Source organism: Alosa sapidissima, chromosome 5 (assembly GCF_018492685.1).
Source record: "Alosa sapidissima isolate fAloSap1 chromosome 5, fAloSap1.pri, whole genome shotgun sequence".
NCBI classification, from domain to species: domain Eukaryota; kingdom Metazoa; phylum Chordata; class Actinopteri; order Clupeiformes; family Clupeidae; genus Alosa; species Alosa sapidissima.
Window position 1 is genome coordinate 7,534,447 of NC_055961.1, and position 24,183 is coordinate 7,558,629.

General features: G+C 44.1%; 4 protein-coding genes across 23 annotated transcripts in view; 3 read left to right on the plus strand and 1 right to left on the minus strand.

The window, feature by feature from the left end:
* mapk9 (mitogen-activated protein kinase 9) overlaps positions 1–6,163 on the plus strand; it is a 22,358-nt gene extending 16,195 nt beyond the window's left edge. Inside the window, exon 13 of the mRNA XM_042094037.1 lies at positions 6,144–6,163. The gene's annotated coding sequence lies outside the window, so the exon portion shown is untranslated. The remainder of the gene's footprint in view (positions 1–6,143) is intronic.
* Positions 1–13,579, minus strand: part of si:ch211-247j9.1 (rho GTPase-activating protein 24) — a 21,654-nt gene extending 8,075 nt beyond the window's left edge. For 2 of the 14 annotated variants that reach the window (XM_042094012.1, XM_042094003.1), the window contains exons 1-6: positions 8,564–12,311; positions 5,297–5,413; positions 1,639–1,846; positions 1,317–1,449; positions 1,002–1,075; positions 555–676 (exon numbers count right to left, since the gene is read on the minus strand). In XM_042094012.1, coding sequence (XP_041949946.1) covers positions 555–676; positions 1,002–1,075; positions 1,317–1,449; positions 1,639–1,846; positions 5,297–5,413; positions 8,564–8,867 — 958 coding nt within the window. In that variant the 5' untranslated portion in view covers positions 8,868–12,311. Of the gene's footprint in view, positions 1–554; positions 677–1,001; positions 1,076–1,316; positions 1,450–1,638; positions 1,847–2,094; positions 3,603–5,296; positions 5,414–8,563; positions 12,312–13,335 lie in introns of those variants that run through there. The other 12 variants (XM_042094010.1, XM_042094009.1, XM_042094007.1 and 9 more) reach the window with 12 other exon arrangements.
* Positions 12,290–22,165, plus strand: clk4b (CDC-like kinase 4b). Of its 2 annotated transcripts, XM_042094032.1 has the most exons (13): positions 12,290–12,424; positions 13,574–13,731; positions 14,900–15,164; positions 15,756–15,846; positions 16,156–16,222; positions 16,341–16,457; positions 17,127–17,293; positions 17,868–17,962; positions 18,320–18,449; positions 18,579–18,661; positions 18,771–18,850; positions 21,643–21,733; positions 21,849–22,165. In XM_042094032.1, exons 2-13 carry the CDS (start codon positions 13,574–13,576, stop codon positions 21,987–21,989), a joined length of 1,485 nt encoding a protein of 494 aa, XP_041949966.1. In that variant the 5' UTR covers positions 12,290–12,424; the 3' UTR covers positions 21,990–22,165. The 2 variants fall into 2 exon arrangements, with proteins under 2 accessions (XP_041949966.1, XP_041949967.1); XM_042094033.1 differs by lacking the exons at positions 12,290–12,424; positions 13,574–13,731; positions 15,756–15,846 and having other exon boundaries at positions 15,033–15,164.
* Positions 22,166–22,953: 788 nt separating this feature from the next.
* LOC121710093 (collagen alpha-1(XXIII) chain) overlaps positions 22,954–24,183 on the plus strand; it is a 77,557-nt gene continuing 76,327 nt past the window's right edge. For 4 of the 6 annotated variants that reach the window (XM_042094026.1, XM_042094025.1, XM_042094029.1 and 1 more), the window contains exons 1-2: positions 22,956–23,490; positions 24,014–24,083. In XM_042094026.1, the coding sequence (XP_041949960.1) occupies positions 23,203–23,490; positions 24,014–24,083 (358 nt within the window). In that variant the 5' untranslated portion in view covers positions 22,956–23,202. Of the gene's footprint in view, positions 23,491–24,013; positions 24,084–24,183 lie in introns of all 6 variants that reach the window. The other 2 variants (XM_042094028.1, XM_042094027.1) reach the window with 1 other exon arrangement.

Consider the following 24,183-nt stretch of genomic DNA (forward strand, 5'->3'; position numbering starts at 1 on the left):
CACTAACACAGCATATACGGCATATACAGGATTCTTAGTCATTCTGATTATGCATATTGTGTAAAAGCCTATAATATTGTACTCTCAGTCACCCTCTCATTCTCTTAAAATCACATTATCTCACTAGCCTGGCTAACGTCATACCCTCATCTCAAATGAGACGGGGTCTGGGAACTAGGCATTCATTTTCTCGTATTTGAAACGTGGTTTACGAATGCCCAGAGCCGTTTATTGGGCGCTACGAATGTCTATCAAATGCGTCTTTATGTGGCTCATAACGGCTATGGTGTGTCGTCATCGTCTTACTGCCCTCCCTCCGTTCTGTGATTGGTCCCCTAACTGAGGCGAAAATTTGCTCCATGGTATCCAGGCTGCCTAGCAGCGTGAATTAAATCGCGCGCGCATAGCAGCATGGGAAAACCCAGGCTATTATCTCACCCTCTCTCTCTCTCACTCGTTTATCTCACCCTCTCTCTCTCTCACTCGTTTATCTCACCCTCTCTCTCACTCACTTTGTATTTCCCCTCTTCCCCATATCCATACATCAAACTTACCTCCAATGATGCTCTCAGGGTCCTCTGCTTTAGGCCGTAAAATGTTGGGCCCAAAAACAGTTGCCAGATTCTCAATGCTCATTTTGTTGCTGCTGGAGTAAGTCTGAACTTCACTCAAAAACCTGCAATGCACCAATGCACATATTACATATTAGTCACAAAGAAAGTGGGTTTTTCATACTGTGGAAAGGTTTGATCTTGATCTCCCAGATAAATCTTGATCTTACAGATAAGTATACTTTGTATTGTTGTTTGCGATGTTGTATCCTGATGTATAGGTTTGGATATGAAAACACTTTTGGTGAAGCTGAAGTTTTTGCCTCGCTTTCTCTGGTCAGGATGTCAATGTGACTAGAACTCATTACTATATTTCAGACTAGTAAGTGACCTGACTGGTGGCTCCTACATCAGAAGGTGTTACTATAGCCGGTTGTATTGAAGACTTACTGGCAAATGTAGTTCAGCAGGTTAAAATTAGCCACAGGAAGGTCATGAAGCAGACTCCTCAGCTCAAGCAATCCCTGATTAACCAAAACAGACAAAAATAATTGTCTAATAATCAGTTACTAGCTTACCAATTTAATAGTGCCATATAAAACACATATTACATTTATCCAATAATGTCACAGTCAACGAAACAGACAGTCACAATGGCAAAGGATGCTGCAGAGTCAGTGTATTCTTGTGCAGCACCACCAGTGATTAAACTGCCATGTTGCCACTGTCTGTTTTCACTGCTTGTATCGTGCAAGAGGTTCCTACCTGCTTCTTGTCTGCAGAAATTCTCTTGCCACAGATGAGGAAGTCTGGGTAGCGTGAGAATGGCACTAAAGGTTCAGGAAGTTCCCTCAGGTACAGCTTCAACAGAGATGCCACTGTGTGGACATCAGTACTGCTGGGAGAGGAACACACACACAGGCAAACACTAACATAAATACCTGCACGAGCATGCTAACCCCCTAGCATTACATAACCCTCAGAAAAGAAATCACAACCACTCTATCACATCATACACACTGTGTGTGTGAGTGTGAGTGTGTGTGTGTGTGTGTGTGTGAGAGTGAGAGTGAGTGTTTAAGGGCACCTGTCGAAGGAGGGTTTCTCCCCGGCGTCGAAGGCCTCCTGCAGCTCCTTGACCAGCGTGGCCTGGCCTGGCTGCCGGAACAGACCCACCTCTGTGAGGCCGCGCTCGCGGATGAAGTCCACACACTGCTCCACCACCAGAGGGGCCATGCGGAGCCCATACCGCCGCTCGTACAGCACCGTCTCCTCCAAACGCTGGCCAAACACACCTGACAGAGAGAGAGGGAGAGAGAGAGAGAGAGAGAGAGGGTGGGGAGGGAGGGAAAGGGACAGAGAGAGAAAAATACCTGTACTGAACTGTAAGACACTTTGGATAACATTGTCAGCCGAATGAATAAATGTAAGTTAATGTCATGAGAGAGATAAACAAGGTAAAGGTAAAAGAATAATCAACACTTCCTCTAGCACACGTTAAGTGTTTTGGCAGTAGATCTAGTGTTTATCCTGTGCTACTCACGCCTTCGGAAACTCAACACTCGCTTGATCTTCCTGTAAGCCGAGTGCGAGAGGTAGCTGCTCGTCCGGCACACCACAGGTTTGTTCTCAGGCATGATCGCTTCCTTCACAGCACCTCTGCTTCTGTGCTTTTTGTCTCCCTCGGGCCACCGCACACTCCCTGCTGCTCTGTACATAAGCTTTCAATCTAATGATGACTCTCAAAGGATCTTAGTGCTGACACAGAGTTCCATGTCCTCGTGGAGATCTCCTTGTGTTGTTTATTTCTTTTCTGCCTGGAACTTGAGTGCGTGTTCTGGGTTTTTTGCTCTCCTCATTCTCCTAGTCGTCCTGCCGCTCTCCCATCTTCATCTGAGCAAGATAAGGCTTCTTTGGTCAGATAAAAGCAAAGTAAAACGGGACGTCCCCCCCCCCCCCTGAACGTGTACAACAAAGACTCTCCAGTTTGTGACTATGTGATACTTTCATGCCTCAGTGCTGTGATGGAAAAACCCTCAATCAGTACTCCTCCCCCCACACACACAAACAAACACCGTGGAAACTCAAAACACGTCCAACGATCCCAGGAAAAAAATATCTCACTAGAAAAAAAGTCACCAAAGAAAAACAATACGTAAATATTGCAGTCACACAGCGTGCCTTCTCACATTGCCATTAGAACCATACCCAGACGTTTTCCTCAAAATCCACAAGGGAAAAAAAGTGGATGTGAAGTGACCTGGGATTATATGGTCAGTTTGAGGAGACGAGCGATAATTCACCATGTCACTGAGTCAGAAGTGACCAATTGCCAGCAGGTGTCCATAGTGACAGAGCAGTGAGAGCTCCTCCTCCTGGAACTTTCCGCCTCCTGTCCCCTCTGTGGACGTTAATCTTGACCTCTGACCTCCCAGCTTGAGCTGGACTTCGCTGAGGGAGCATACCTGGCCGCGCCATGTGACGGGGAAATCGGAGAGCTGTCCGGCGGCTCACAATGTAGAGGATGTGGAGAGAATAGTGGTGAGGTGCTGCCAGATTCCACTGTGTGCGGTCACTCTATTTCAGGGAACAAATGCAGTCACGTGGCAGGGTCCGTGGTGCCGTCCACCTCACTGTCCCTTCAACCCCTCTGGAGTGTCCGTGACAAAGTCTGCGAGGAAGAAGCCTTGTTGAGAAGAGGAGGCGGCTGTGATTTGGTGTGCTCTGAGTTCACAAGAGGCCTTCCATCTGCTGCTCCCTTCTCAGAGCTCCAGTAGACTCATGAGACATGCTGTACCTTCTCAGAGCTCCAGTAGACTCATGAGACATGCTGTACCTTCTCAGAGCTCCAGTAGACTCATGAGACATGCTGTACCTTCTCTTCTCCTATCCTCGTCTCTCTCCAACTCCATCACAACTTTAGTTTGTTCCTTTCATTTCTCTGTTGTTTGTTATTGTCTTTGTATGAAGACTATAACCACACTCCCTTCATTTCTCCCTCTCTCTCTTTCTCTCTCTCTCTCTTTCTCTTTCTCACTCTCTCTGTCTCTCTCTTTCTCTCTCTCTCCATCTCTCTCTCTTTCTCTCTCTCTCCCTCTCTCTCTCTCCCTCTCTCTCTCTCTCCCCCTACTCTGCATTCCTCTTCACCCGCCTCCTCACTCTGGTGTCAGAATACCTCACACCGTGCTCACTGGAGGGTGGCCAAGGTGGCACTAGCACCCACTCTTTCCCTCTCTTTCTCTCCCTCTCTTTCCCTCTCTTTCTCTCTCTCTTTCCCTCTCTTTCTCTCCCTCTCTCTCTCTTTCCCTCTCTCTGAGGAATCATTAACAAGTGAGAACAGGGCCACAGATTGGCTAAAAATAAATGAGGTGGAACTTTCTGCCCCTTTCTGCTCTGCTGCTTGGACAGTGCCTCTGTCCCCCCCCCCCGCCCCCCGCCGGGCTTTCTGCTCTGCTGCTTGGACAGTGCCTCTGTCCCCCCCCCCCCCCCGCCGGGCTTTCTGCTCTGCTGCTTGGACAGTGCCTCTGTCCCCCCCCCCCCCCCCCCCCCCCCCCGCCGGGCTTTTGCACACTCCCACAAGCACACTCGATATTAGTCGATCAGCTGATCAAACACTTCAGAAAAAGAGATTCTCATTCTTGGGGGTTTTGACAGCTTGAGGGTTGTACAGCTCTCTTGTCTGGGGCAGTCTTGACCCGTGGATGTTTGGGCTGTATGTGTACTCAAGAGGTGAGGACCCCTGGGGGTCTCAAGTAGCAGACGGTTCAGAGGTTGTGTGGGGAATTCACTGGGAATGTTAATCTCCTCCTGGGAAATAAGTGGTGGTGAGAGTGAACACGAGCCCCTAGACGTGAGACTGGGAGAGTGTATGACACACACACACACATGGGAAACATCTTTTTCTAACAGTCTCAGCAGTTGTAGCTGCAATTCTATGATAGCCTATTCATTCAATGAATAGGCTATAAAATGTTCACAAATAGGTTCTCAATGCATTCAACAAATAGGCTATAATACACTCACTGTTATTTAAAAAGTAAAAGTGAAATTACTTTAGCTCTTTAGTTCTACCTAGCTCCTTGTTAAGAGTTACAGAATGACTGTATAGGCCAGGGCATAAACCCCTGCTTTTGACCACAGCTCCTCATGCGCAACAGCACTGGAAGATGACGAGGACTGGATGGGCCTTGTTTAGACAACTATCCTGCACATCAATCTGAGAGTCACTAGGCATGTAGCCAAGGCAGACAGACGGCTGTACAGACAGAACAGGGGACGTGCTGCACTGCCAACACACAGGGCCAAAATAGGGGCTCTACACAGTCTCGAGCTGGCGGTATGTGAGCACACAAGGCTCCTCATTTTACCTGCAAGTGAGAGAGTTGAGATTCTGTTGGCGGTTGAACTACATTAACATTTGCATTACGTCAGGGTCTAGCTGAAGTTGATGCATTCAGGGCTCACATATTGAAAAGAAGTGAATGGGATTTCCCTGATATCTTCTGCATTACTGTGCTCAACGGGCACATTTCGCACGGGTGCGCGTCCTCCAAGTTGTTATGGCTTCAGACATATCTCTGATCACAGGGATCTTCCCAGAAGTACAAAGTATGCATTCAACTAGAGATGCTTGTGCGCATGCATGCATGCATGTGTGTGGGTGTTTGGTTCAGGAATGTAACAGTGCATGTCTATGTCTCTGCAACACCACTGAAGTCCATTCATGTGGATGTGAGGATGCTTACCTGTGAAAGGTATCCACACACCCTTGTTGAGGCTCTTCAGCCACTCTTCCCCCTGACCACAGCTGTTCGACAAGAAGAAGTAGGAGCCAGGACTGACCAGCACATCCCTATTTCCACCTGAGAGAGAGAGGGGGTCAGAGACAGAGCAGATGAGGGTCAGAGAGAGGAGACAGTGTGTGTGTGAAAGTGTTGGTGTGTGTGTGTGTGTGTGTATGTGTGGGAAAGTGTTGGTGTGTGTGTGTGTGTGTGTGTGTGAAAGTGTTGGTGTGTGTGTGTGTGTTTGTGTGTGTGTGTGTGTGTGTATGTATGGTAAGAGAAGCTAGAGGGGATAATACATTTCTGTATTTCTTATTATGTTCAGGGAACTAATTACCTAGTGGATCAATATGTGTGTCATTATAGAGATGGCTCTGTAAGTAACCCAAACCATATACACTTATACACTGATTCAGACTGATGGCACTTTCATCCCTAAACAGTACATTTAGAGAGACAGGGCATTTCTCTGAGGGCCCTGAGTTAACTTTTAATCCATTTAGATGTCTCTGCCATGCCTGCCCTCTACTGCAAGGACCCCTGATCTGTCTGTGTTTATGTATGTGCATGTTCTCCTTGTATATCAGTTTGTTTGCATCACATGACAGGACCTTAAGTGTAACTCAACTTGATGGAGGGCACCCACTTAGAATACACATTTACAAATTCAAATTAAAAAATGTTAGCTTGAATGCTGAACCTGATTCTTGTCCGATGTCCACTGATGGCAGCCCTGTTGTCTGAGTCTTGTGTTGTGATAGTGTCTGAGTCTGTGTTCGGTCTTGTGTTGTGATAGTGTCTGAGCTGATAGCTCTCTCTCTCTCTCTTTCTGACTCTATCTCCCTCTCTCTACTAGTGCCATACCACAGTGGCAGTGAAACATAACAAATCCCCACTCTCGGCAATCAGATAGCAAAATAGTTTTCAACTCTTTCCACGCCAGCATAGCTTTGCTCAGCTAGGGAGCTCTGAAAAAACACCCCACTGGCAGTGAAAGCAGACGTGCAGGATCATTCAGGAGTATCTGAGATTATAGGCGAAATACCATGCAGGTTAGGATTTATGTCTTCAAACCCACAAGCATGCTTTCATAAGCATTTTCCCCCTTTTGAGCTGGGGGTTTTCACACAGAGGATTAATTTCCTCTAATTAAAGGAGGTCATTTTTCTTTAACAGCACGGCCAAATGGGGATCTGGGCACTCACGGTCACTGCGTCCTCTCGGAAGGTGAGTGCGCGTGAGAACTGGACGACAGCCCAGGATGAATTGAATCACCATTTCCTATATTCCAAAGCACTGTGAAAGGTTTCAGTGTGGAAGGAGTGCTCACTGGTTTTCATAATTTAATTAAAAAAGGGAGGTCTTGCTTGCTGTCTTTTTCACATACATTTCTCTAAAGGTATTAATCAGGAAGTGAGTCTCGGCCACAATTAAACTGTGCTCTCTATTCCAGGCAGTCTGCAGGAGAGTGTAGTCATTAATTTCACAGAGGACACTCTCCTTAACAAGCCCAGCGCCGTAAAACATAAAACAGCCATCTAAGTGGTTTATCAATACCTGTCCCGGATCTTGTTCGGTTAAATCTGCACATAGTATGCGGTGTGTGTGACAGTAACTCAAGAAAATTGAACAGCAGATCACAATTCCTATGAAATACTGGGCCACATCATGATAGTCACATATATACTTATACTTAAAGATGTATTAATGTTCTTGAACAGCTAGTATTATGGAATACGCACTGATCATATTTTACAGGTTAACTACTGTACTGTCTTGTGTCATATTGAATAAGGGATCATTGTTTCAGATTCAAGTGGCTGTATATAGTAGATGTTACTGTTATTCCAACTTGCTTACAGCTGTGATTAAAATAGTGCCCTGTTGTACTTGAGCACAAAACTAAAACCTGTAACTTTCTTATATTATGAAACATTATCATACATCTTTTAATGTCAGCAAATAGTTACCAAAATTCCCCTTGGGAACCCTCTCATGATGAGACTGAGCACTGCTTCTTATTGTTTTTGCCTAGTCAGGTCCTCCAATCCCATTGGATGCTGAGAGCATAGCAACCAAACTGGCCAGCTACTAGGCAGTTTTAAAAAAATAATTTGGCCTGACTGTGAGCAATCTATAGATTAGCTCCACATTTAGTCTTCAGTCTGTCTGTCAGACACTACGTGCCTGTCTGTCTGTCCTACATCTTGCTAGATGTTTTTCACCCCTGTAGTTAAAGAATGTGTCTGTCTCATACCCTGAGGTAACCTAGCCATTCCATCTCATTATTTTAAGTGCCCTCCTTTTCTCCACCCGCTACACAGTCATCCATCAGGTTGCTACTGTAAATCACAGACTGAATTAAGAGACTGCCCCACCAGACTCTCCCTCCACTCTCCTCCTATGTGGACATCCTTCTATCTGCTATATAGAAGTCATATCTCTCCTTAGTGTCACTGTGGAACAGAACCAGAATAGGTACAGTTTTGCTAGTTCCCTTTTTACTTCACACATGCACACACACTTACACACACACACACACACAAGAGCAAGAGCGCACACACACACACATACAGAGAGAGAGAGAGAGAGAGAGAGAGAGAGAGAGAGAGAGAGAGAAAGAGAGATACACTCTCTCTCTCTCTCCTCATTCTGGCTCTTTCCAAACACCCTCCTTCGTATTCTATTGGGATAGACTCTCTTGAAATCCCTAGCTAAAAGTGGTTGGGTATAGGCTTTGAGAAATACCTGTACACATACAAGTAATTTGTTGGAGATCAATACCGACCAATACTCATTGTGTAGAGTATGTCCTTGCACTTGAATAGTAGAAACAAGTTTTTCCAGGACTCTGACCTTTGGAAAGGGCCGTTCTTTGCGTAGTGACACTTGCAACTGTTATGTACTACATACAGTTGTGTAAATACCCCAAATGCATATTTGCCATTATATACTTATACATTACCTTTTTTCAGATAAACCCTTAATACCTCAGTGTATACATTACCTTTTCAGATAAACCCATTATGCCTGTATGTTCTTATTATATACTGTATGTCAAAGGCTGCATATATGTTATTCGATTCAGAAGTCCCTTTTCTAAACTTAATTTCCTCCAAGACAATAAAGGGCAGACTATGTCAATAAAGCTTTTAAAAAAAGCCAACACTGCAATTGCATGAGCGAGTGACACAGACCCAGTTGCCAGGTGCCCAAGCTCGTCCCACTCACCTTTCTGTGTGGTGCTGTCATACTTCCAGGACTTGAAGCAGGTGAGTCCCATGCTGCAGGTGTCCGTCTCTGTGTCTCGCCTAGAGTCTCCTAGCCGCGCCACCACAACTGTCCTCGGTGAGTGTCCATCATCATTACCCGGCGTGCTCAGTGGAGACGGGCAGACGGCCGCGTCGTGGGCTGGGGGACGCTGCCGCTGGCCAACCTGAGGGCACCCGAGCGCCGCGGGCTCCACAGCGCTGCCATGGCTGGAGTCGGACTGCTGTGCGCATTCGTCTGCCTCTCCCGATATCTCCCTCCCCATTCATCTCATCAATAAACATACTGTCCCATTCCCTTGGCACCACTGTGCTCAGGGAGATAGGGAGGGTGGGGCTGAGGGTGTGTGTGTGTGTGTGTGTGTGTGTGTGGAGGGAGGGTGGATGTTGAGGGTGGGGTGTGTGTATGTGCGGAGCCGAGCGGGTGGAGGGATGGGGGGTGCGGACTGGCGGCGAGCTCTGCGGCAGAAGAGTCTGGACCAGAGAGGCAAAGCCTGGCCTCAGCATCCCGCCACCAGCCATAATTACTTCAGTACAGTGCAGCCTCTCAGGCAGGGGCAATTTCCCTAATGCATACCCCCCCCCCCCCCCCCCCCAACAACACACACACAGACACACACACACGGACACGGAGCTGCACACACACACGTGATGAGCCCTCCACTCCTCCCTCCCGTCCACCAGGCTCTGGTTTAATGGCCATCGATGTGATCGGCCCTCGCCCGCTCACAATGACTCAAGAGGTCATAAAGATGTGAGCAGCTGCCCGGCACATTCAACTTTTGAACCGTCGTCCATTACACTAAGAGGAGCTTCACTCGCATCTTCAATGCACCCCCTCCATCCCTCCCCCACAACGGCGGAGAAACCACACACACACACACACACACACACACACACACACACACACACACACACACACACACACACACACACACACGCGCGTTCTCTCTCTCTCTTACTCTGGTTTCCCTATCCCAGCATGCAGGATTTATGGCCCTGCCCGGGCTGAATCTCAGGGATATATTGATCCTGATGAAAGAGGTTCACTTCATTTGGCACGAGAAATGGTCTTCTTTAGAAGACTCTACAGATCCCATCAAACCACTGTGGCCTGGCTGGAATGATAAGGCCATTGATGTGACCCCTGCATGCTAAAATTACCATAGGAGAAAAAAAAAACCCTGCTTCCCCTGGAGATACACACAAGCTTTTGTGTTCTGAACAAAAAGTTCAACTTGTGAGGCTGTTTGTCCATGTCACAAAAATCACTTTATTCAGTGATAAAATCCTAATCAGAGCAATTATCTGTGGTGGTCACTTAGCTCTTGCTCTCATTCCTCTGTGGCCCTACACAGAAAGACATCTCAGCGTGCATGGATGACTGTACAGGAACCTGTTCATATTCTGTTTGACCAACATGTTTAAAGTGTCTCATGAGGCTCTCTGACCTACTGCACTGCTTCTGTTAGCTGTCTGCTATTTCAGAGTAGCGAGATAAATTGCTTTTCAGATCAGTCAGTCAGGTGGTGTTTAAGTGTTGCCCAGAGACTTGAGTCGCACAGCAGAGAAGTGAAGACATGCAAATCTGACAAGTACCTTATGACATTTGTTCTTCTGAAGATGAAAACTCATTTATATTCTGTGCTTAAACAGCGGAGTAATTTGTCTGTCATGGGTACTCTCTACGTTCACACTCAAACATCATTCCTACCCCTCCAATCATTGAGAGAGAGAGAGAGAGAGAGAGAGAGAGAGAGAGAGAGAGAGAGAGAGAGAGAGAGAGAGAGAGATTCAGTCCGTAACCCATTCCAATTACCGCTGAGAGCTTTCAACTCCCTCTGTGTCAATACACCTGTCTCAGGGCATTCATGAGGGGGGAGAGAGCTCTTCGGAAAATGAAAACAGTCACATTACCCCTCACCCGCCACCTCACACCCACCTCTCATTTTCTTAGTGATTTTTCCTTGCCATACAGTCCACTAGTTAGCCGTCTTCAAGTTTTCCATGGTTTGGGACAATCAAACTGTCTAATTTTAGAAGATTAAAAAAAAAAAAACAGTGAAGTAACTGGACAGTAATATTATTCATTGGTGCATTTGTTTATTTATTCAAAGAATGTAGCCTAAGTCACCATGGTTATTACCCCTGTCTAGAAGAGTCCATCTTCTGCCCACTGCTTTCTCTAAAATCCTGCCCACTGCTTTCTCTAAAATCTCAACAGCCACTCCTGCCATCTACCGATAAAAGCATAGAATGACAATAACTGACCTCTTTCATGTAGCCTTAATGAATCAGCTGTGCATCTCTGTACAGGTAAAAGTAATGGATGCTTGCTTGTGGCAGAATGGAAATTAGTTTATTTATTTTGAATCTCAGAAGGGCTTATAAGGCTGAGATCCATCTCTGTGTGCCAGTAGTAAAAGCTAAGATTAGCAGAGAGGTAGTAAACTGCACCCACAGTTCATTGCCAGGAGACAGTGGTAGCAGTGGGAAGGTCACAGCAGGACAGTTAGTCATCAGCACCTTTTAGAAATAGTATCTGTAATAATCACATGTGATGGATTACCACTGAGTTCTGTACCATCTGCACAGGGGTTTGCAGAATATCAAAATATTATTTCCATGTTAAAATTAGATAGAACATAATGACTATATACAAAAGGGGCATTTGCCAAAATAAAGGAAACTGTCAACATAGAAGTCTGTTGAATATGCCAAATAGGACCAGGACACTATTATAATACGCCTTCAATGAATTATTTGAAAGATGACCAATCCCATAGAGAAGGTGCTAACATGCTGAAGTTGTAAATGCAACTGAAACTATATCTTGCCATGTATTCAGAGAATGCATGGCACCAGACATTAATCATAAAACTAAGTGGCATCATGTATTTAAAGGGTTGTTTACAACCATCCCTTTGAGGCCTCTCGGTAACCCTTTCACACTCTGTATAAACACTATAATAATAAATATATATTTCAAATGTATAAGAAGTTTATACGTTTATAAGACACTTGATGTCTTTCTCTTGGGTCAACATTAGAATATTAGGCGACACAATTTTTCATGCAATTATTCCATTGTAATTTATAGAGCCCTAGCCTATGTAAAAGAAAATTTGCTGATGGGCACATCTGGATATCAGTGAGTACCAGTGTAGCCTATACTAAACTCACTGAATGTATTTTGTGATAGGCCTAGTGATGTGCAAAGGGGTTTAGGTGTAGTGTGGTGATGTGTGGTAGCCTAAAAAACAGAAATGTCTAATTTTTAAAGCAACATTGATATGCAATGTGTGATAAGCTGGTTATAAAGCAACAATTTAGTTTGGTGATTAAGGATCATTGTGCTTTTGACTTTTTTCCCCTTCTGCAGTCTTCAGATTATACAGACCTATTTCAAATAAGTCTATTTCATATTCAGATTTAATCGAGTATGCCAGCCATCTCACCTACGATCTATAAACTCAACTACTGAGACTAGTTAAAAGTTAATAGTGATAGGCCTATCTATCAGGCAGAAGTCTCGTCCGAGCTGATTTATCTTTTAATGTCTATGGATTTAAGTAAGCCTTCAGAAATGTTATTTTATGTAAATCCAGTGTCCGTCCCTGCTGGATTCGGTGCTTGTCATTAAAATTTCATCATTTCCTCGAACACGACTACATTTCCCGTCAGCGGTCAGTGGTAAATGGGCAGGGTACACAGACGGTCGCCATTTTAGGTTGGAACGTTCGACGTGGTGAAACACAATTTAACAGAAGTTGTCGTGTGTTGTAGTGTCTTGTTTTAGATTTGAATTATCAAGTCGTTTGAGGTAAGTCTATATGTAACTTAAGAACGATATTTATAAAGGATGTGATTTCATTTCATAATTACGGTTTACATGTGGTTGTTTATTATAAACGTTCCGCGTAGGCCCGACTTAGCTAACTTAGCATTGTAGCTTATCTTATCATAGGACAAATTGTACATTTTAGGTATCTAACGTAATAACGTTAGTGCTCTCTATATATAGCCTGTCAACCTCTCGACGGTGAAATATTGTTAATGTAGTTTCTATGATATGTAAGTGTCATCGATTGTAAGTAAACTTAAGTCTATTATCCTGTCATGCACTTGAAAATGGCTAACTTAGCTAGCATTATCGAGTGCTAAATTTCGGTCTCGTTGCCTTTGTTCTACGCAACGTTAACCGCATTAACGTTAGCTAGCATGCTAACGTTAATAGCAGTAACGTTATAGCGTTTGTGCTCCCGGCTGATAACAACCACACGCCAGAATTAACTTTAGTGGTAACGTTATTGCTCATCAAAACATATTTAGTCAACGCATTGTGTACTGTCTGGGATTGGTAACGTTAGATGGTAACGTTAAAGATTGAGCTCAGCAGTTATGATGGGGGTTGCGTTAGCCTAGCTGCTACCTGGTATAACGTTAACGTTAACAGATGTTACATAACTATCGTGTGGTAGTCGTTTAATAAGATATGCTTATCAAGATCTAACATTAAAGTTCTGTGTTTAAACCGACCGAATGGTGTCGGGAAGCATCTACTTTCAAATTGTAACTTTCCACCACAGACAACTAGAAGCTAACGTTTCTTTTTTGTTTTTATTACCCACAAGTCCATGCGCTCAAACTATCTCCTGACAACAACAATGACTATTTGCTAATTTTCTCGGCTTTGTTTTTAATATGTTAACGTTAACTTAACCTTGTTCTTACCAGATATGTTGTCGAGTTTTGTGATCCAATGACCATCACACAGCAACACAATTTAACGTAATGTGCATTTTGCTTGTCAGTTCACTTGGCGGGTACTTGAGCCAGGTAGCGATTTGGGTGTGCTTGTTGACGTCCTTGCCAGTGGATTGAATTTTACAACCGAGGCACTTAGGAATGTGTAGGGATTGACTTCCCTGTCGTATTTTGTTTTCGACCTTTTTCTATTCTTGTTTGGTAGATGCGTCAGTCCAAACGTATGCGTTCAAGTGATGGCTGGCTGTCGGAGTACAGCTGGGAGGAGAGACTGGAGATTCGAAAGCGACCAAGGCGAAGGTCACGCAGTGGTGACAGAGAAAGAAAACCAAGGACACATCACCACTACAAAACATACGAAAGGTAAATCATTGTGACTTTGCAGTGAACTCTAACTTGTACTAACTATGGGCGGATATTTAGACAAACATTTCCTACCAAGTTAGTTATGTATTGTTGTTAATATAGGTACACGACCACAGCTTAATTACATGCTAATTCATTTAGTTGTGAATCTGTCTGTTTTGGTTACCATATTTTCTTCTTTATCTGGATATTGCAGAGTTTGAACTTGTGAACTTTGAAAGTATACATTGTTATAGGAGACTAATTATTGAGGGTTTCATTTTACTGGTTTACCTGGGAATTATTCTGCACTGTGACTTAGATGTGACTGGCCTATGATTGAAACCATAAAGTTACAGAAGCATCATTAGATCTTTGCCAGGCAATATGAAAGTGAAAGATGTTTAAAAAACAAAAACATCATTGAAAGAAATAGTGGGCCTTGTCTTTAGGGTTGTGATGTGCTTGTGTTATGTATTGATAACTAGAATTGATTCAGAAATCAAGACGTCTGTGTGAGAGAGAGAAAGAGTGAGTGAGTGACTCTTTGGGCGTGTTGTTTCAGTGGAATGTGAAATCAGTACAGCACTATTTGTTTAGTCAAGTAAGATACCTGCCATATTTTGAAGTGTGGCTCCGTGACAACTCTGCTGGGTTAAGGCATTGCTTCCACTCCTGGCAAGCGTACATCTTGGGACAGAGGCGCGCAGGATCGGTATATCTTCTGCGGGTGTGCCTGTGATTTCCTCTAAGTATAGCGCACCTTAGCTGGCGGCTCTCCTTTCTTGGAAGATACTTGATGCTGCGGGTGCCTGTCAAGTCAGGATCTAGTGTCCCCAACCATACCAGTCCTGCTGAAAGGGACAATAAATTCACCCAGAGTGGAGAGGGCAGCATTGACCCATGGCCAGATAGCTCAACACATGCCAATCCATGAGTGTACTGTACATGGAATATGTCCCATATTGGTTTTCCTAAAGCTCTGCAGTGCTATAATGGCTCGAGTTCTACAATTATACGATTTAACAGTGGCTATGGGATTGTGAAGCTCCTTGGTCAGTCTGGCTGTTGTGTTGTAGTGATGTTCTTTCTGTAGGGGAGTGTACAGCAGCTGTTGTAGAACCCTGTGTGTGAAGTGTGGTGTATGTGGGAGTAGTTGTTCATGTTTGAATCGTTTTGGTTTCAGGTGTCACGTGCACACCAGGAGGCTGGAGGTCAAAGAGAGGCGCGTTGTGCGAGAGGCCAGCTTGGAGCCCGAAAGCTATGGGGTGAGAGACACTGACCGGGCTGACCCCAGCAGGGACCGCGACCGTGACCGCGAGCGGGACAGAGACTGGCACCACTACAGCAAGTCCTCGGCGCGCTCCGGCCGCAGCCAGTGGAGCAGCCACGCACATCACCGCTCCCGGCGGCGCAGCCCCTCCAAGCACCGCAGCCACCACTCCGACTCGGTAGGCCGCGTTCCCAAACATGCACACGCTCACTGCTCAGCAGATACACAGAAAACAGTATGCCTTAGGTTACATGAAATGTTGAAAATGTGGGGAGATTTTTTTTCGTACAGGGAATTTATATTATGTCGTTTTCTGAAATGTAATTTAGTAGCTGCATAAGCAACATAATGTTTCTTAAATATAGTTTAGTATTTAAAAAAAAAAAATGGCTGGAGGTTTGGTTTTTGAAAGCAGTAATGTGAGTATGCGGGACCTGTAAGCCTGTGGTATTCTCATTGAATACCTACTAGATTGTATTTCTACTCTGTAATCACCAAAGCACTTTTTCTGAAAATGTGTTGCCATGTTTTTCTTCTGTAACACACACTATGTGGGCCCTGTGCCTTTCGCGGGGATGAATTTGAAATTGCTGCCGCCGCGGCCCTGATGCGGGTTTCTGAATGGGCCGAATGTCGTCCCCTCTGCGGTCACCCCCCTCGCTGAATGAATGAATGGCGCGTTCTGGCCTGGTTCTGGCGGGTGTGTGGTGGTGGTGTTGGTGATGATGGTGGTGATGCTGGTACCCATGAACCTACCTGCCCCCTCCAGAGGAGCCAGCGCAGGAAGAGAACCAGGAGTGTTGAGGATGATGAGGAGGGTCACCTGATCTATCACAATGGAGACATGCTAAGAGCAAGATGTATAGAACATATACCTTTTTTCTCTCTGTACCTTTTTTTTTGTTTTGTTTCTTGTATTTGTGGTGGGATGACTTTGTCAATGAAGACTAGCATCGGGGTTATTGCTTCGCTAAAAAAATGTTTGAATTCAGTTAGTAACTGGAATCTGATAAAGATTTCTGTGTTCAGGAAAGTGTTTTATATTGTCAGGAACACAATGTAGCAATAATTACCATTTAAATTGAATTTGTGGAGTTAAGTTGTATTTAATATGTTCATTTCTCTCCTTCTGGTGGTTCTAACTGCTGTGCTTTTACTTCCAAACATAGATGAGATTGTGTGCACTCTAGGCGAGGGAGCCTTTGGGAAAGTGGTGGAATGCATTGACCATACAAAGTAAGTAATGGATCCCAGCATGAATAATGCATACAAGTGCATGTTCATTACTATTAAAGTAAACGGGCCTTGACAGGCTGGAATGTTCCATCCTAACTCGGACTGTTGACTGTTTTAGAGACGGCCAGCGTGTGGCAGTGAAGATCATCAAGAATCTTGAGCGCTACCGCGAGGCGGCTATGTCTGAGGTGGAGGTTATTGAGCAGATAAATAACCTGGACTCCAGCAGCAACTAGTAAGTAGTGAGCGTGGTGCTGGTGCCCTGAATTTGTTAACACTGCTGAACTCAATACTGTTGTAGATGGGGGAGGGGAGGAAATGAATTCGACCACCTCCGGTCCCCAAAACACAGCAGTTGGCGTCATTATGTTACATTTCATGGCTTTTTGCGTGCACTCGTGAAGAAAATGTTCCGAGTGGGAGAATGAGAAGCATGTTCTGAAGAATAATGACTTTACTGAAGAATACTGAAGAATAATGACTTTACTGAAGAATAATGACTTTACTGAAGAATAATGACTTTACTAAAGAATAATAACTTTACTAATGATGAGGCAGAGGCATTCATGTACCAATAGTAATGTGGAAATAGTAATCCTGCAAATCATCGGTTTCTGTCCTTGTACGGCTGTACGCCTATTACTTGAAATAATTGGTGTACAGCTTAAAGTGCTCATATATTTGGCCCAGCATTGCTGAGTGTCTGTCTTTGATTTGGCTGTGGTCCTCCATACATAAATATAATTTTGGCCAGGATGGAGTGCATGTGCCCCTGTCAATCCTGTCACTCTACAACTGTAGTATTATTTTTCCACACCATGTGGCAAAGCATTCTGTTTCTGACTAATAAAACCATGTGTGTGGAATGTGCTGAGTCATGGGCCTCCTCCTCTCTTTCTTACAGTGCTTGTGTGCGGATGCTGGATTGGTTTGATTACCACGGACACATCTGCATCGTGTTTGAGCTGTTGGGCCTGAGCACGTTTGACTTCCTCAAGGAGAACGGCTTCATGCCCTTCACCATCGACCAGATCAGATATATGGCTGATCAGATCTTCCGAGCCGTGCTCTGTGAGTATGCGTTGTCGTTGTCTACAAAGTAGCCCAGAGACACAGTTATATCTTTATCTGTTACCTTCCTGCGACGCACGCACACACACACACACACACAGTGTAAAGTGTGTGGAAAGAGACTGGATGGTGTGTTGAAAAGGCATTATGAAACCCCAATATTATTAATATTGAGTGCTGATATTGATATTATTAATATTGAGTTATGGAACCACTTAAATACTCTGTTCCTGCATCCTTCAATGATTGTCATTGAGGCTTCCGTGAACTTCATAATCAAACTCTTTAAGTGGTGGTCCATTTTATTGGTGGTGGCTCGTACCTGAAAAAAGCGGTCAGCCTGTATGTGTAGTAGAATGTCTGGTAGTTCTCACGGTCCTGAACTGACCCAGACATTTAACAAAAGCGTAGGCCTGTGGTAATTCTGGGCAACAGCTTGGAGCCATTTTGGTTTCAATATACATTCATATAAGTGTGTCCATATGTAGTTGACTTTAAACTGCTTGTTTGGTTTACATTCGTAGTGTGTTGTCGTCTTTGGACTAACTGAAGGTCTTTTGTTTTGTTTTTTTAGTTCTTCATCAAAATAAGCTGACTCACACTGATCTGAAGCCCGAAAACATTCTTTTTGTGGACTCCGATTACGACATTGAATACAATGCCAAAATGGTAAGTAAAATCAGTTTATACAGATGAATTTTCTAGTGGTGAAGAGTTCTTGTTTATTTTTTGTGTTTTCTCCCTCCCTTGCCAGTAGAAAACAAAAAATAATTTTAAAAGCAGGGTTAAAAGCAGTTTGGGGTAAAATGACATGCAAGGAATTTGTTGCAATGTTGAGAAACTTTTTTTTTTTTTTTAACCATGCCTTCATTTATGGCCAAGACTATTATATAGAATATTATCTGGGACTAATTTTGTTCAGGAAATGTAATAATTTCATCAGAGAGACTAAAGAGGCTATGCAAAAAAAAAAATCAGTTTTCAAATGAGTGCACTCAATAAATCATTGGGATTTTCCTTTTACAGAAACGTGATGAGAGAAATTTGAAAAAGCTAGACGTCAAGGTTGTGGATTTTGGGAATGCCATTTATGACCACGAACACCACACATCTGTCGTGTCGACCCGTCATTACCGAGCCCCTGAGGTCATCCTCGGTGAGTCATCCTCGCCTGTCAGCCAGTGTGAACCATGGTTTACTGTTCCAGTAGTGGCTAGTCTTTACATCAGCATTTTGAAGTAGGCCTTAATGAAATGTGTGTCTTTTTTTTTTTTTGCTCACCCAGAGCTGGGCTGGAATCAATCCTGTGATGTGTGGAGTCTCGGCTGCATATTGATCGAATATTATCTGGGATTAACTCTATTCCAGGTAAGAAACTTTTTCTTCTGTAGTTTGTTGTTGATACGCTCACCTCTGCTGCTAGCATTACTTGGTGTTGTACTATTAGCCCGGTGACCTTTATTTGTCCTTTTGACAGACACATGATAGCAAGGAGCACCTAGCCATGATGGAAAGGGTGTTGGGCCCAATACCCACTCACATGCTGCAGAAGACCAGGTACAGCTTTACCATACTGTTGCCATTTATTTGCACGTAACCAAATTAATGTTGAACGTGAATGAATGTGCCTGTGATAACTTCACAATGTGTTTGAATGTTATACTATAAGGCAGATTTCCTGTGCATGGATTAAACCTAGTTGGAGACAGAGGCTTTTAGTTTAGGACTAGGCCTAATCTATGTATGGGAACTGGTCCATTGACTATTAGCAGCTGTAGTTGAATGTAATGAATGGAAGGGCTTTAATGAACCATTTATGGTTCTCTGCACTACCTAATGTGTTTTTACACCTCAAGTACATTTAGTGTACAAAGGGTGGTGTCCTCGGAAACAGACTTTGTGTTTGCACTGAAATTGGGGCAGCCGTGGCCTACTGGTTAGTGCTTCGGACTTGTAACCGGAGGGTTGCCGGTTCGAACCCCGACCAGTAGGCACGGCTGAAGTGCCCTTGAGCAAGGCACCTAAAGGCTTCTACATACCTGACGCACCCGACCGGTAGCGCGACAATGTGACGTCAAAATGACGTAGATCTCTCTGGCGCGCCAGGGTTTTGGCCGTGTAGCGCGAGGTAGCGCACCACTCTTTTTTTTCAGACGAGCGCGACAAGGCGGAAACCGGAAGATGGACAAGTTCGAGGGCAAGCGAGTTGCAGTGTTTTGTTACAGTCGTGAATTTTTAATAGTTTGCTGGATAAGTTAACAAAGTTACCAGTGAGAGTTGCAACACATGGAATTAAGAGGAAAGAATAGAAACGATTTATTTTCAAACAAAGGATATCTATTAAGGCCTGAACAAAATCTCTTTCCACTTCAGGAAACTCAGCCAGCTGCTAGCTAGCTAGCTAACTAAACTGTTTAAATTATTAAAATTTCCCTCGGGATGACTAAAGTACCTATCTATATATCCATCTATCTATCTATCTATCTATCTACCTGTGCACACACCTTGGAAACTACATGATAATGATGATGGTAGTTGTGAATAGTAGCAACCAAAGTCTGAAGTACCATCACAGAGGCTAGCTACTGGTGTTTCTTACTGCAGCTTCTTCTGCGGTGTAAAAAAAAAAAAAAAAAAAAGTCAAAGTCAAAGTCAGCTTTATTGTCAATTTCTTCACATGTTCCAGACATACAAAGAGATCGAAATTACGTTTCTCTCTATCCCACGGTGAAGACAAGACATATTTTACCAATTTAAGTCCACAGACAAACATAACATTCAAGTAAACAAAAAAGTAAGTAAATAAGAGGGCACATATAATAATGAAAAAAAATAAGAGCAGCAACATTTGGTTTAAATTGTGCATAGACAGTCAATAAAATACTAGTGCAAAGTCAGGCCAATAAAAGGCTTGGGTAGTTCTGTTTGACCTAAGTAAGAAAGAAAGTGACATAGTGGTGCAAGTTATGTAAGAGCAGCAGATGTGTTGTGTTTTCAGGACAACAACAAGTTGTAAAGTGTACAAGTGTGCAAGTGTGCAAGTGGAGTAGTGCACGCGGCCATTGTGGGTCCAATGTCCAGGATGTTATGTAGCTGAGGGTGGAGGGGGGAGAGGAGGGAGAGAGTTCAGCATCCTTACAGCTTGGTGTATGAAGCTGTTGGTGAGTCTGGTAGTGCGGGAGCGCAGGCTTCTGTACCTCTTCCCAGAGGGCAGTAGATCGAACAGATTGTGAGCGGGGTGACTTGCATCACTCACAATTTTGGTCGCCTTGCGGGTGAGGTGGGTGGTGTAAATGTCCTTCAGGGAGGGGAGTGAAGCACCAATAATCCTTCCAGCTGTGTTCACTATGCGCTGCAGGGCTTTCCTGTTGTATTCAGTGCAGCTTCCGCCCCACACAGCGATACAGCTGGAGAGGATGCTCTCAATGGTGCCTCGGTAGAATGTGGTCATGATGGCTGGTGGAGCACTTGCTCGCCTGAGTTTCCGCAGGAAGTACAGGCGGCGCTGAGCTCTCTTCGCCAGTGATGCAGTGTTGGTGGTCCAGGAGAGGTCTTCGCTGATGTGCACCCCCAGGAATTTGGTGCTGCTCGCTCTCTCCACCACAGCACCGTCGATGGTCAGTGGCAGGTGTTGGGTGTGACCTCTCCGGAAGTCAACAACAATCTCTTTGGTCTTGCTGACGTTCAGCAGGAGGTTGTTGTCCCTGCACCACGTGGTCAGATGGTCGACCTCCAACCTGTATTGGGTCTCGTCGCCCTTGGTGATGAGACCCACCAGAGTTGTGTCGTCAGCAAATTTCACTATGTGATTGTTGCTGTAGGTTGCAGTGCAGTCATGCGTCAGCAGGGTGAAGAGCAGCGGACTGAGCACGCAGCCTTGGGGGGCCCCTGTGCTCAGTGTGATGCTGCTTGAGGTATTGTTGCCAACACGTACTACTTATCTACTACTACTACTTAACATTAACTACACGTAAGTAGTTAATGTTAGTCTTTTCACAACAGCGACACCTCTGTTCAGGAGAATATTGCAACTAGTGTTGCGACCACCACGCACGAGTATAAATGGTTACGGTGCTTCTGTTGCGCTACTGGTCGGGTGCGTCGAGTATGTGGGACGTTTAACCCCTCACTGCTCCCTGAGCGCCGCTGTTGTTGCAGGTAGCTCACTGCGCTGGGATTAGTGTGTGCTTCACCTCACTGTGTGTTTACTGTGTGCTGAGTGTGTTTCACTAATTCACGGATTGGGATAAATGCAAAGACCAAATTTCCCTAACGGAATTAAAAGAGTGTATATATACTTATACTTACTTAAATGATCTAATCTCGTATTTGTGTCTGTATTTATACAGAAAGAAACGCTTTGTGTACCATGAAAAGCTGGACTGGGATGAACATAGCTCCGGCGGCAGATATGTGAGGAAACATTGTAAACCGCTGAAGGTAAAGGCCATTCTCATTTTAATTAAATACATTTGCAATGGAGGAATGTGCAGATGTATATTTAATTAACTCAAAAACATGACCTCTGAGTAATGAGTTGTCTTTCTGCCCTCAGCAATACATGTCTTCCAAGGGAGCTGACCATGAGCAGCTGTTTGACCTGATCCAGAAGATGATGGAGTACGACGTGTCTAAGCGGATCACCCTGGAGGAGGCCATCAGTCACCCCTTCCTCGCCCCTCTGAAGAAGAAATAACCCAAAACCTGTCACTGCCCCTTTATTTGCGCTCCAAGGGAGAGGGACTCGTCAGACTGTATCAGTCTCACTTACATTGTAAATTCTGTTCATATTTATTTCTTGTCAGTAGATAATGTACATTTCACATGCACTCTTTTCTGTCTTTAATAAACCTGATGATTTGTCTAGCATTACTTTCATGTGTATGCTTTTATGTTCATTTGAACATGGGAACAAATCCTGTTCATGCTTCTATTACTTTGATTTGAACACAGCAGCAATCCTAACAGCTGACCACTGAAGAATGATGGCCATGTATGTTGCTCCTTGTGTCTATTAACCGTATTTAGTCTGGAATAGATGTTGTGGTCTTGATTACTTAAACCTGAAACAGCTATATTCTTGGCGACAGCTTGTAGACATAGAAGTGTGTAATAGAACAGTTTGTCCAGTGGGTGGCGATCAAGAGTAGGTGTTTGAATAGTATTCTCTTGGGCTCAGTCAGTAAAACAGTACTTCTCACTCCTGTATGTTCTCACCGTGTAACCAAGGCAAACTTGAAGTAAAGCGATTTGACAATATAACTAAGCACCTATTTATTCTACAATAATAACTGGACTTGGTGCACACTAAATGTTGCACACTAACGCTCCACAAAACCTAAACGGAGAAAGTGAATTGGTATAACTAGCAATTTATTACGTTAAAGCAATTTATTATGTTTATGTTAAAGAGTGGAGAGTCAAAGACTCAGTTTGGGGAAATGCAAAGTATTCGATAAAAGTGCACATGTGAGAAATCAAATGTATTAAGGTTAAGTATAGTGCCTTGAACAAGAAACAAATGGAGGAGTTTTAAAAATATTTTGTTTATCACGTCTTAATATCCACCGGCTGCAGTTTGTAGTGGCAGGAAGTGAGGGACCCCAATTTCGGTTTGCGATTCGCATGCCTCAGAGAGAAACAATTTAACCTGGCAGCCCGCGTGCAACTAGAACAAGCACAAGCGCCCTGCAGCTCGGACGCTCAACAGCAATTGGGCAGAGTTGCGCACGCTGCATGTACACGAGGGTGGTTCATGGTCTTAAGCGCAGGGGTGACATCCGATAACTTAGTTGTCTCACCATCCGACTAAGATAATAACAGTGTTGTTCGCGTAATTTAACGAGTGAGCTGCAGTTGTTTTACGTTGCAACTTTTATCCTTGAAGAATTGAAGAAGAAACCGTCAGGATGGACGCAAAGGAAAAATCGAATTTAAACCTAAAAGCGGAGAGCAGTAAAGGACAAAAATCTTTCTTACATTGTGTGGGAGGATTGCCAACAATCTTGTGTGTTATGATGTCTGTTTGCTCGATGGCCTTTTGTTTTATGATGAATTTCAAGACCTCTCATCTGGAGCACAGAGTGCATGTTTTGGAGATGGAGCGACTGTCTCTGATTCATCCTTTACCGTCAGCACCGGAGCCAAATGGAACAGTGTCTGCACTGCGGGAGACTATCGAAAAACTTTTACAAGAGGTGAGAGCAACAACTTAAAGGTCCTGTCTATTTATACAGTTGTCATAGTACGCTTTGGCATGACTACAGTGAACGAACTGACCCCATAGTTATCCCTTCACAAGTGCCGCCTGTCGCGCAGGATGAACATACCATCACGCGTCCTGTTTTAAATATGGTTGTGTATGTGCAACGTTGCTAGCACACAAACAGTAATGTGTAGCTGTCTATCATCGTTAGGCCTATTTTTGCCCACTTATCTTTACCGATGACACCCAATTCCTAGTTACTGAGCAGGTGCTTAGACGTTAATATTACAGCAAAGGATTTTAATTTCATTATTAATTGCTAGAGTAAGCAGTATATCTCTAGGCTAGATGCAGCATGTTCGGTATCAAAGTCACCTACTGAGTTTCAGGTATCCAAAGCTGTCATAAAAATAGTGTTGAAATACTTTTGGTTGGAAATATTTTGCGGTTCATCAAGCCAGTCAGGTGGATTTTTACCCCATGTTTCATGTATCTCATTCTGTCCAACTTAACAGAGATTTAATACCATGGTGCCCAGACTTCGCACAGCGAGGGAGGCAGAAGCCGCATGTTCCTGTCCACCAGGTTTGTCCCTTAATAATGATATAATAATAATGTCCCCACACCACCTGAGTTTGACTAGGTAAAAAATACAAAAGGTGACGTTTGAGGCCAAGAGTTTGTG